Below are 13356 nucleotides of genomic sequence, written 5' to 3'. Positions count from 1 at the left end.
ATCCGCGCAGATCAATTTTATGGTTCATCTTTTCTTCCTTTACAAAAGCGTCAGGGTAAAACAAGGTGAACGAATCGGACCACAGCCACCCCCTGGGTGACAAGATGGACCTGTAACCGGCTCGTGCGGGGGACAATTAATGTTTACAACTTTACTATTTCGCCCGACCGGTTTCATATATGCGTACGGTTCCGGTCACGTTTATTGGGGCGGGCCGAGAGTTTTCCCCCTACTCCTACCGCCCGGACGGTAAGGGTGCACTTTTCGTGAAAATGCCTACTTTTACTTACGTCATGAATGAAACATATTTGCTCCGCACATTGCGTTTCCCATCTTCCTGCTCGGTCGCGACCCTGATGCATTAGCTTAATTTGTGGATCCGCGCCTTGCACGGGGTTTTTCGAATTGCTTCTTTCTTTCGGTTCGTTCATTTTTTTTTTCTGTGGGCTTCGAACCTCAGCCTCTTAACTTCCTCCACTTCTTGACTTTATGAGCTGTTTGATGTGTACAGGCATCAGTTTAACGAGCTGCACGTATTAGTTGAATTCCGCCGAGGGAATGGGTTGCTTGAATCGGGTCAACACGGTGTCATGCGCAAAGCTGCATCACATTACGGTGGCAACCGAGCGGGAAAAAGTGAAACGAACGTTTCGGGCGGGAAAATTTAGCATCTTCTGAAAAAAAAACACTAACCGGTTGCTTCGCAGCGATCGAAAGTGTTTAACGGTGAAACATGTTCTAGAAAGACCAAGCTATTTTTGGTAGTTCACGGGAGGACTAAATTACTAACCAATCTTTTAAAATTTTTAATTGAAATAATTTATTTTAAAATTCATTCGAAGCTCACATTTATCAATACAATAAATCCGAAACATAATCGGCGTTCATGAAAATGTTTTTCTATGAATCATCTTACCCCATGCGGCGGCCAGTTATAAATCATTTTATGAATGACTAATCCAATTTAATGTATTAAGAAATAAGAACAAAATTACTTCGTGCTACTTGCACTACTTTAATCCAACTTTTCTTATAAGGAGTCCATCCGAATCCATACAGCGATCATCCGTAAACACCTCACAAACTTACTGTTCCTAAAAGCTACCGCCATTGCTTGTCGCCATTGCAGCAAAGGTGTCGCCATTGCAATATTTCATGGCTTGGTGATTGCAACATTGCTTTGGATGGATTCGCCATGAGATAGAGCCGCTACTCTACATCAAATCAAACCGAATAAAATTGGTGTTCTTAAAAATATGTTTCTATAAATAATCATTAATCATGTATTGGATAATTTTATCAAATTGTATTGAATTGTTAGGCCTGTCAATTTGCGAAAGAAATACATTTTAAGAACGAATTCGTATTCGTTCGTATTATCTTACACAATATCCTAGTTTATTCGATCCCCATTGTGCAGTTTGTTCTATCGATCGATCAATTCGATCACGTTTTAAAAATATGTAACTCCCAGGAGCAGCATGCTGTTCGCTTCCAGTGAACGCATTCCATTCCCTGGAAGAGACCGCGAGCATAATACTCCCGCACATCAGGCGAGAGCAAAGCTTTTCGCGTTCAAAAGAAAAAGAAAAATAACTCTTGAAAGCTCACCGTTGTACAATCGGTGAGCATCGGTCCGCGAGATATTTCGCGGTTCAACGCGAGAAAGTTTCTCCATCTTTAAACCGCCCCATTATCTCTCTCTCCCCTTCACCCTGCAGGTTCGCTTCGCATTCGTTCTCGCTCGCACCACGGGCGCCAGGTTCGCTCTCGCGCGTTCGCCAATGGAAGAGGGAAAAAATGCACACAACCCTCGGTGGAAGGGTGGTAAACCTTCAGCAGCAGGGTGACTCCGTTCGTCGTTCGCTGGTCAGCGGGCAGCCAAATCCATTCGAGCTGCCGCCGGAGACGGACGTGTGTAGCCGCGCGATAGTGTAGTTATAGATAGTCAGTAGTGAAAATTGTTGCCCTCTTCTCACCGGGTACGTGGTCTCTGTTGGTGTCCTGAATTTTCCTTCCCTCCTGTGCTTCAGTTTGTACCCCTGGGAGTTAAAAAACATTCACATGCATGGTCAGGTATTGTTTTCGTGGTTGCGGGCTTTTCCGTTGCCTAGCAAAGCCTGCGTGGGACTGGAGAACCCAAACGAATAATCCGCAGTTCATTAGCGTTCGGTGTGTGGCGAAGGATATTTCAGTGTTGTGGTCTGTGGTTGACGTTTGTAAGGCTTTCCGGATGTATCGTGAAGAGTTGGTGGAGGAATGAATGAGAAAGTTTGTTGAACAATTTTTAAAACTTTTGCTACAACTACCTTCCTACCTTCACATCCTGTGAACATTGTTCGTCGCCTGATTTGGAATTGGCTGATGGTAGGAAGGTTGCTCAGTCGGTTCAAGTGAAAGAAGGAAGTGTGTTTTGCTTCGCGGATGGAGAATATCTTCCACTGCTGCTGGAAACACTCATGTGCGAACGGGAAATACCGCGAGTTGCTCTCGAAAGACACTGGCATTCCCCATCCCGTGGACCAGGCCAAAGTGTTGTTGCGTACCTCCGTGCTAGTGTGCGTTCACAACGTGTGTTCCGCGACATCGACGTCCCAAGAGCACCGTTTGTGTTGATGCTGTCCGTGCCTTGATCTCGCGATGACATTTCGGTGACGTTTCGAGACAGTGATCTTCACGCGCAGGCAGCGATTGTGCGATGTCGAAAGCGATCTTGCGTCGTTGTTTATGTTGACGAATGACAAAACCGCTTACAGCTCGCCCTGTGTGCGGCAGTGAGAGTGACGGGGCTGCAAAGGGCACACGTACTACGGCCAACGGCACGTCGGTGGACGCATGAATCATTCCGCAAGCCGTAAGGTAGCGCACAGTATAGCTGATCTACCAAACACAATAACCGCGGTGGTTGTATCATAGCGTGCCCGTTTGCACCTCGTAAATCCGCGGATATCTTTGTCGATCGCGTTCGATCATTCGCGGTGTGGTGTGGGTTCGAGAACGTGCATGTGTAAATGTGTGTCTTGCGCATCCGCGGGGCCTCGATTATCCTGCGATCGGTGTCTGAGTGCGATCTACAGGTTTTATTGCCCATCCGGCTATATGTTTATCGCGTTCTCATTCACATAGCAGCGCATTGCATAGCCGCAGTGTCGAAGCCTCGCTTCAGGGTGACAGAACCGTGGAAGCTCGCGCACAACAGATCCACTGAGTTTTTGGTTGCGGCATGCGCGACCGTTTGTACTGGTAGTGGTGAATGTTTCGAAACGAACAACACAGCGTGTTGTTTTGATCACTCGGACGAGCCAAACAGTGACGACATACAATCGAGAGTGAGGAGGAATATTTTTGTGTGAAATTTACAATCCATATTTTATTAGTTGTTTAACAGTTTGTATTCATTTTTGTGTTTATGATAGGAAGAAGTGCATAGAAACATTCAAAAGACTACAAAGGGGATTCTAGTGTTCTATTTTGTCTGACAAACTTTCCGGTTGGAGAAGAAACCTTCAATTCGTCGGACTTGTTCAATAGACTTCATCGGGCGCCCGTGCTGCAAGCGACGAACCCTGGGTACTGTACGGTAACGAGAGGAATTACTCCTAGCAGCAGGAATTTAAAACTAAAGGTAAGTTTTGCACAAACAAGTTTGGTTTGCTTTTCTCGCTGCTGCCCGAATGTTTGCGCGCCGAAAATGGTGGAAGAGCGAGTTGCATACGAAGAGTACCGTTATATTGAAGCAATTTTGCCACATTTTGGCACTAGTAGAGAAACTTTTATTCATTGTTTTCTTGTTCTGCAATCTCAATTGCTGAACGCGGTAGATCTCGTGGTAAATCACGTTCACCAATTGTACCTTGTCCTTGGGCCACAGACAATCATCCTGAAGGGGATTTTCAATGTCGATCCTTTTTTGGAAGCGTCTGGGAAATATTTCGCTCACTACGTGATGCCATAAATAAGCATTACTATGGCAAATTGTCACGTGGAAGTTTGCAAATGCAATCGATTAGTTGATCAGACGATCCGTTAGCAAATGAATATTTCTTGTATAGAAATGCAGGAAAATCAGTAGAAAAGAAACTTTTGTTATAGCCTTGAAAATGTGATGATTCATCCAACTACAAATTTAACCAGTTTCAGACGGAATTTATAATAAATATAATTTTAAGGAAACTACGAAACTAAGCCAAATTGACACCTCGTGTGACCCAGACGGCTTCGTGTAAAAAAGGATCATGATCGTTCTTCCAGGAAGGGTTGATCTAACCTTGAAGTTTATTTCAACCGTTTCAGAGCACCTTTTTGATCCTTTCTCATGCCGACTAATGGCCGTCGTCAGGGTATCCAACCATGTTTTTTCCATGTTTTACCTGTGAGTTTTCTGTGTTAAAATTTGCATCAAATTGCTATCTTTCGCTCCCTCCCGAATTGTGAACATCATGCGAAAAGATGATTATCTTTACTATATTGTTTTAATAATTCGGTTTTAACGGCATTAACGTAACGTTTTTATTTTAAAGATGGTTTCCGGAGTTCATTGGAGATTGGTTGAAGAAGGATTCTTTGTGATGAGCACAATAGAAGAAACTCCCTTGTTGTGGCATTCTGACGCACTGTGCGCATCGATGTGTAGCACCTTCACTCGTCTATATTTGAACGACTGGGCTTTTCCACGCGGCTATCGTTCATTAAACCGCATTCTGCAGCAACAGGCTAGCGGTTTTGTTTATTTACTTTTATTTTCGCATGTTAACATAGCGTATCTTTTCTTTATGGGAAACAGAGGCTGAAAAAGTACGCACGAGGAAGCAGATAGGAGATATGCGATATGAGTTTAGTACAAATATGAGTCACACCGAATGGAATGGTTGGACGGGGCCTCCCAGAAAACACGAGCAGGTACTCGAATGCGATCCAGTAGGATGAAGTAAAGAAGTTTAAAATTGTAGATAAGACAAAGGGGATGCTCAATTTGCGTTTTTTTTTAGGCAAGGAATGTTTGTCTGTTGAGTTGCATTTTTAAACCGTTTTTAAATAGACAGAAAACGGAAATAACTAGCCGTAATGGAGGAGCAAAAGGTAAAGCGTACTGCTATCCGGAAGCGTGCTTATGGGTACGGTAAGAACATTCACTTTGTCAATGCTCGATAACGAGCCTGATAACTCATGCCGTAAACTCGATAACGACAGGCATAAGGAGTAGGTCGTTGGAGTTTTTTGACAGATGCGCGGGAGTTGAAGAAAAACAACAGCGGTGCAAAAAGGTTGTAATTTTGCGTTTGCCGATAACAAATCAAACAAACGTGTTTTTTCTGTGACTTACGCACGTTCGCCAAGTTTGCCTTCTTTGCGGGCGAAAATATAAACCCTGTCCATTCTTACCTTATCTGCCGCATTCCATTCTTGCCGTAAAAACCACAAAATTCTCAGGTAGCGTCAGAAGTTTGGCCACTTCCGGATACACATGTTTATCTGTTTCCATCAGCGTTGAAGCCACGAAAGAAGACGTCACGGTTCGAGTAAATACGTCAACAAAAACATGAACTAATCGAGAGTTGGGGGCGTTTTATTTGTCCTTTCCGGTTCAGTTACTTTGAACAGATTGTGTTTTTTTTATGTTTTTTTTTTCGTTTCTAGATTAAACATTCTTGTACTTTTTGTTTGATGTAATGTGCAACATTTTATATTTTATATGAGAAAATTTTTATTGTTTTGTTTACTTTTGTCAGTTGTCTAATCATTTCATCATTTTGTTGCTGCAAAACAATTTAACAATTCTTTCGAAAAAATGTGTGAGAACTTTTCCCTTGGACCGAAAAACATTCATATTTCTGCGCCCATGCCGTAATGCAAATCAAGGTCCATTAAAGTGAATGAAACTGGTTCAATCCATTCGGGGACGGCTCGTCGGTGGATCGATTCATTTTCGCAACCACCCAGCCGGCACTGGCCAAAAAAATGGTCGGTAGGCAAATGGCACCTGCCGCAAAATGCACATTACGCGCACAGAAGGGAAAACGCCTCGAAACGGGCGGAAAAAGAAGGAACGGTCGAATAATTGAAAGAGAAATTTGCATTTCCGTTTTCGGCCGCTGACCATCCCTTAAAGTGCTCCCTACCGCGTACCACCCGTGCGTTCTTTTGTGATGCGGTCCGGTGCGTACGAAGGCGAAAATGCGCGAAAAATGGGTCCGGATTTTCGTGCACAAAAGAGGCACGAAAGAAATACACAAGACGAAGGCAAAGAAAGTCCACACCCACCGGAAATTCCGTCGATCACCGCGTCTCGCGAATGTCGGAAGTTTCACCCGGGAGAACTAAAAACCGGCACCAAACACTACCACCGCCACTACCCCCGCGAATTCCCCGTGTGAAACGTCGCTTTTGTAAATATACCGAGTCACATAATCGCACAATTTATTGTGTTTTCGGTTGAGGAAGGGAAGTTTACAGAGGGTTTTACAACGAAACTATACACTCACACAAAATCACATACACACAAACACACACACAGGCACACAATACAGAAGAAAGTGGTCTCCGGACCTTTTCAGCTGTTCGTGTCGGCGAAGTTTTCCATCACCCAGTCGAGCGCCGGGTAGAGACAATCGAAGGAAATGATGTCGTTCGGCAGGCAGACGGAGCCGGGTGTCCACTGGCGGGTGGCGCGGGCCACGGTGAACCCGAGCAGGCTCCAGGTGCCCTGGTGCTTGAAGTAGAGTCCCGTACCCCGGTCGTGGCTGGGTAGGTTGAGATCTAGGGGGTGAAGCGGAAACGCGTTTAGAAAATCCCTTCGGTTCGCGTTGGCGATAGTCTTCGATGCCTACCTTTGATCGTGAAGGAAACGGTGGTGCCGTTGATGGAGCGTGACTTCATGGCAAGCGTGGAGCCGGTGCAGAGGAGGAACTCGTCCAGCACGAGGCGTACCGGTTCGTAGCCGCCCAGCCGGGTCCGCTGGCTCTGGTTGAGGATGTACATCTCGGTACCGTAGAGGGTAGTTAGGTCGAGGGCGTCGACCAGGCAGACGGGCGTCGGCTTCCAGCCTCCAGGCTGCTCCTCGCCGCTGCCCTCCTCACTGTCGAGCAGCGGCATGCCGAGCGGAAGTACCCTGGGCGGTTCCTGTACCACCACCAGCTCGATCAGTGCCAGATCCGACTCGTCTTCGACGGTCACGTTGCGCACCCGGAACCGGCGGGACTGGTCGTGATCCTGCTGCACCGCCACGACTCCCACGTGCACCACGAGCTGGTCGGCCGGCAGCAGCTCACCTTTGCGCCCGGCGCCACCGACCATCAGGCAGTGGGCCGCCGCCAGCACGAACCGTTCGTCGATGAGGGCACCCTCGCAGATGCGCGCCGGCGGATACAGCTTCGGTCCGGGCCAGTGGTAGATCAGCGTGTGCCAGGGCCACTCGCCCGGCTCGATCGGGTGATCCGGATAGATGGTTTCGTTCTGCGCCCGGCGGACACCGCAGAAACACTGGTGGGCCACGGTGGGAGTCGGTCCGAGGCACAGCCCGACCAGCAACACCACGGCGATCGAGACGCGCATCCGTCCGGCGTGGACGGACATTTTGACGCAAGTAACCGCGGCCGGCCGGCTGCGGGCCGCTTTTTATACCGACACCAGGCAGCTTCCCGGCCCGGGCCGTGCATTAGAATTGACTATAATTCTATCCAATTTAGAGCGATCATTGTCGCCTCCGGAGGGAAACACGGTTCCGTCGGCCTCGGAGTTGGCCTCTCCGTCTCCGGGAGAGCTGTCCGAGCGTCCTACACTCGGCTAGTTTAGTGTCGTTACCGGGCTGGCATGGCTCCCGTGCGGCGCAGCAGATGCGGAAAGGAATAAATATTTCGCACAAATTTACTCCACGATTGCGCAAGCGGTGTCGAGAAGGAAGTGATCTTCCTGGGGATCGTTGGCGTGCATTTGATTTACATTTGGCCTTCCTGTGGACGTTTGGAGACTTGTGCGCTGAGAAGTCAGCTGACCGAGCATTGTTTGCCGCGTGTCCAATTCTGAGTTTAGATCCAGTTTGATCAAGCTGTTTTACATCCACATACCCAAGGAAGAGCTTAAGAATTGAGGTAAAAACCAGAACTCTCTGGTGGTATGTTCCACTCCACAAAAACACTTGCTGACATTCTTTGCCCTACCAGATACCCTGCAGGTACGCCGTGCGTACGTGTTTTCTGGACAGGATACGCCTCCCGAGCGCATTATCAGTGCGCGTGGTTCTGTGGCGAGAACGCACGTTCCGATTGCTCGTGGAATTCACCTGATTAGTCGGTTAGGAGTCGCGTGCATATTGCTTGCCTCGTTGCTCCACGTCGCTGTGGTCCTCCCCGAAAGCAACCCAAAACAATCTGGCCTACTTTTCGATAACTGTCAGATAAACGGCTCCGTAAATTCTAACACGAAATACTTTGTCTATATCTAGCGGACCGTGTGTTTTTGACTATTTACCATTTGGAAGCGCGTCTTCTGACCGACAATACCTTCCTCGGGTTGGATTTTTTCACGGCCCGAATTATTCGATAGCATTTTTCAGTGATTTGCTACATCTAGAACGGAATGTGCTCTAATCACTGTGGACAAAGTCCACAGGAAGTGGTGCACACGCTCCGCTCTAAACAAGGAAATCGAACTTCACTCCACACGCCCTTACAACTTATCTGGTGGAGGCTCTTTTAACGCCGAAAAATAAATTCCATTCTTTTTTTCGCTACAGTTTTAATTCTCATCCAATGACTGATTTAGTTTGTCTGAGAGGTGAAACATAATACTAAAACACAGCATTGGTTTTTGAACCGTGCCGTATCCGAACGCATTCGTGAGTAGCCACCGCTTCTCCGAAGGTGTTCCTTAGAAGGGGTGAATGTTGAAAAACATAAATAACAATCGAAGGGCACTCTAGGTGTTCCACCGGCGAGCACCACCGTTCGGTCGATAGCGAAGGCGTACCGTTACTCACCTGAACCTTTCGGACATTAGGAAACACTCGTCGTCTTCTCGACCTTGGACGGGTTAACCGAAATATGAACATAACAAAAAACAAACTATGGCTATGCGCACTTTACCCTCCTCGAAAAATATGGGGGTAACTAGTTCTCGACGTGCATAAAGTTAAGTTCGAGCGGTGCTTCCCTCCTTCTTTTTGCACGATGTGTAATATACTCCTCCCAAGCGAGCCAACGTGCGATTTGTATAGAAACTAAAAGGTACGCGTTTTTGTTTCGTTCAATTCGGAAAGGCTTTAGTTTTTCAGCCTGCCCGTCGGGCGATCGGGGGGGCGTTTTTCCCTTGCTTTCAACGTTGAACGGGCCGAGTACCCTCGCCATGACGGTGCAGCTGATCGGCCGCAAGCAGTAAGGCTCATTTCGGCGAAATGATGAAATAATCAACCTTCAAGCCGGGGTTTCCCGGCGGCACTTCGTCTTGGCGGGCGGTAGTGGGCGTCATGTCATCACGTTTATCGCGTGCTGCATGCGAATTATAGCTCGGTTTTTTCCCTTTCTTTTGGGGGGGGGGCGTCATCGAAACACTCCGGTCCCTGGAGAAGGAGAAGAATCCGGTGACCTCTGTGTTCTCTTCTCTGTGAACGGACGCCCCCTTTTGTCTGGTGGAAAATCTAGACCGTTGCGGGAACGAACGTGAACGTGTTGAGTTATGGTGAAACCGGATAAATAAGGCCAAACGACCTCCCCCTGAATGTGGCCTGAATGTGAGCCTACGATGTCCTTCGTGTCGTCCTTTGCTCAATGTGTTTTTTGTTGAGCGCGTGGAAATGCCCTGTATATTATTCGCCGCCCCGGGGGGAAGGTCCTGGTGTGTGCACCGGAAGGAGTAGGTCGTTTCTATCGCTGTGGATCGATTGCACCAGTTTTCGATTGTAGCTCGATGCAAACATGCACAGTATGTCGCTTTAATCGGGCCGGAGGGTAGGTGAGCTATTTTGTAGTTCAAACTTTCATTAGCCGCGTGGGTGAGTTAGTCGCACTTTTGTTTTTTACCCGCCTTTAAGCAAAAGGAGCATCGATCCACCCAATGTGGGACGCTTAGGCGAAGTGGATTGAAAACGAAAAAATATACCGTTCATCTGTGTAAGCAAAACGCTCATCGGGAGACGCTGGTGCGCTCGTTTGCTCGATAGACACTTTCGACCAAAACTCCATTTACACGGCCACCTGATTGGAAAATAGCACAGCACGGCTGGAGCCGGCGCCTCCGGTTCGGACAAGCACGAAATGGGCCCCCAACGTGCGCTGGGCCCGTTTAACCTGCAAGCAACGACAAAACCCAACTGGCCGCGAGGTAGTGGGCGAGTAAAGAAATCGAGAGCATAGCTAAACGGACGGAAGGGCAAGGAAGTATGAAAAGCGGTCCACTCTACCCAGCAGGGCGAGACTTGCACCATTTGCTGCACACGGTTTCCACAGTCCGGGGCGTACGTACGTACGCCCGTCGTGCTCGGTTTGGTACGAATTGGGCAAGCAAATCGGTTTCGTTACGATCAAAGCGACCCCCTCAGGCATGGGATTAACCAAAGGCTGTGGTGGGAGGCTGTATAACAAGATGCAGAAGAAGAATTGGGTAGAAAAAAAAAACAAATTAAACCGTACGCCCCGATATGCGCCTGGAGATATGTCAACTACCGACAATTACACCAACGTGCAAGCCTTGGCGTTCCGTGCGTCTGCAGAACCGCTGCTAAGCTGCTGTAGATCGTTAGACGAAGCGCCGTTTCCTGGAGGGTAGATTGAGCGTGCAAGGTGCGGTCTGACAATTGACTTTCGGTGGTAAGGCAACAGAAGGGAACATGTTTACCGGTGGTCTGGTTTTGTTTCTCAACGGCAAACTGCTGTCAAGCTGATGCCGAACGGCCCACGCCAAACTGTGCGACTGCTAAATTTGGATGAGAACCAGACATTCCGTGCTACCCAACGGTGGGCAAAGCATGTGCAACACTTGCGATACATTGGTATGAGAATGATGAAATAGGGAATGTATAGGGATGATAGGTGTTTGAATATAACCCAATTGAACCACGAACCCTGAAGCTCTTCAATAGCTGGCAAATAAGTAACAACAGAGTTCAACTTTTGGAGTTTAAAATGGGATAATTTTGAGGGAATCTTTTGGGTGTTCATTCACTGTGGAACGTTAATTTATCTCGATTCATTTAAAAAAAAACCATCAATCACTGTGCATTCGATGGTACGGAAGTGGCGAATGAACAGTTATTATAAATGTAGGAAGCTTGCCACATTCGCCAAACATATACTTTCATTTTCATGTCTCGAGGTTCCCATTTACAACCTAGCCACACTTCTATCCACTTTTAAATCGTTTTGTCGCACATAATAAAAGAAAACCATCGTACATTCAGCCGACCATCTGATGGGTCAGTATTCGTGCCACCATTTGGTAGGTTGTTTGGCTGTCAGCTTTCCTCGCCGTACCGTTTTCTCCGGTTCACCATATGGCATCGCTGGGAGAGGTAGCTGTAGATCGTTCGCTAGATGACGATCGCGAATGGGAAGGTGTCGGTGGTTTGGCGGTTTTTTAATGACTAACTTCTAATTTTCGGGGAAGAGGATAGTGTTAAGTGCATTTGTGAACGATGACTGCGGTGTTGTGTCGAATGAAACTAAAATGTGAAAAGCATGCAACGAACCACATTGTGCGCGATGTGTTAGACATGTAAGCGTGGCTTTATGTTTCGGCAACACGATGGTGCAGCATGGTGTCGTATGTTTTCCGGTGTGCATGAATTCCAGTCGAACCAGTTGCATCATTCAATGCATTTTGTGATGTTTTTGTTTTCTTCCCTTGTTTCGATGATTTTTTATTTCGAATGGCATCATTTTCTGACCAATGATGGCATTCATAATTAGTTCGTTGTTTTAAGTTTGTTTTACTAGCAGCCACCGGCTAACAAATCACAACGGGGAAAACTGAAAGAAGTAGTATAATATAGCAGTTTTTCTAGACTGTTTGAAAAAGTCATCTGATTAAGCTCTTCATTATAATTGCACTTTCTACTTGGGTTAGTATTTTTTCTATACGCTACATTGGTTCGCCTTTGGCATTACCATAATGGAATGGAAACCAACGGTGTGTTTGTTTGCTGGTTGGCGAGGAAATTACTTTTGCATAATTTCAGCGTACCACCATTTAAAAGCCATCTGCATAGCAGGAGCATAAGAAGCGCAAATGTATTCAATCGCACCGCTGCCCTCGCCATTCGCTGAGTGCCTCACGATGACGCACGGAGCGCAATGTTAAACGAACGAATAGGCGATCAACGAGGGAAAACTTGTGAGGAAATGATAATAATTACGCATACCCATTTTAGCAGCCGTCGCCGCGAGCTTCTTGCCAGCTTCCCACCCGCCGGGCTGAGCGTTCGAACAACCCGCCGGGCGCCACATTGTGGGCCGAAAAACGGGAAACTCCCAATTTCGATGCCCGTTGGCCGTGTGAAAAGGACCGTCCGGGAAACGAGGCAGTGGCGTCATACTGCACGCATGCCGTGTACGGCGAAGGAATTTGCGATGCGCTGCTTCGGTGACCCATTAATACACATATTCGAGCGGTTTGGGAAAAGCGGGCACACTTGAAACCCGGAAAAGGTGGATCCTCCCGAAACGAGCACCCCGAGGGCGACCCCTGGCACGATGTCGTCCGTGTTTTAAGCACCCGTTAAAAGCCTGGTGCCCACGGTGGGCCATTAATTTCTGACACTTTAGTTGCGTGTGCAGCCTTACGGCCACCGACGGACGAACCTAACTAGCTCCTTCGTTTATCCGGGCAATAAAAGGAAAGCGAAGCGTACGGCGGAAGCACTGCCATTTAACCGCCGGGCACCATTCGTTGCCATTTTCCGATGGCGTTTTCTTTTAATTGTGCTCGTCTTCTAAGCCGCAGTGTCGGGTTTTGTTTCTGGGTTGCAAATAACGTTTGTGTTTTTGCGTGTGGAGCTTGTGACTAGAAGAGGCAGCCACCACGGAGGGTAGCACGAAAACGGTATGCCGTGAGGTCCGCGCACCGATAGGGCCGCCAATGATTACCCACGGAGCAGAAACGGAGAGTAACTGTTTTGGCTCCGTGGAACAGACGAAGAAAATTAAGATTAATGCTCGAATTAATCTTAATCGTGGAGAATAGATTTTTGATTTCTTTCTCTGCTGGTTGAATTGTCAGCTGGTTAGCAGAAAGAAAGATGAGCTTTGGTTGATAACTGCAACTGCATTTTTATAATGATGAACTTGATTAAAGTACATCTGAAAACCTCGTTTTCGGCCCACTGAAGTAAAGGTAATAAAAGGGTAAAAAAGGGTTAAATCTAAATTC

At 47.3% G+C, this 13356-nt stretch overlaps 1 protein-coding gene across 1 annotated transcript; it reads right to left on the bottom strand.

Annotated features, from left to right (window-relative positions):
* Positions 1-6434: 6434 nt before the first annotated feature.
* Positions 6435-7572, bottom strand: LOC131287941 (tryptase beta-2-like). Its single transcript, XM_058317036.1, has 2 exons — positions 6828-7572; positions 6435-6756 (listed from the first exon to the last, which is right to left on the bottom strand). Exons 1-2 carry the CDS (start codon positions 7570-7572, stop codon positions 6551-6553), a joined length of 951 nt encoding a protein of 316 aa, XP_058173019.1. The 3' UTR covers positions 6435-6550.
* Between the last annotated feature and the right edge of the window lie 5784 nt (positions 7573-13356).

The sequence above is a fragment of the Anopheles ziemanni genome, chromosome 3 (genome assembly GCF_943734765.1).
Source record: "Anopheles ziemanni chromosome 3, idAnoZiCoDA_A2_x.2, whole genome shotgun sequence".
Taxonomy (NCBI): domain Eukaryota; kingdom Metazoa; phylum Arthropoda; class Insecta; order Diptera; family Culicidae; genus Anopheles; species Anopheles ziemanni.
Note: the sequence above shows the minus strand (reverse complement) of the source record. Positions and strands in the feature narration are given on the sequence as shown.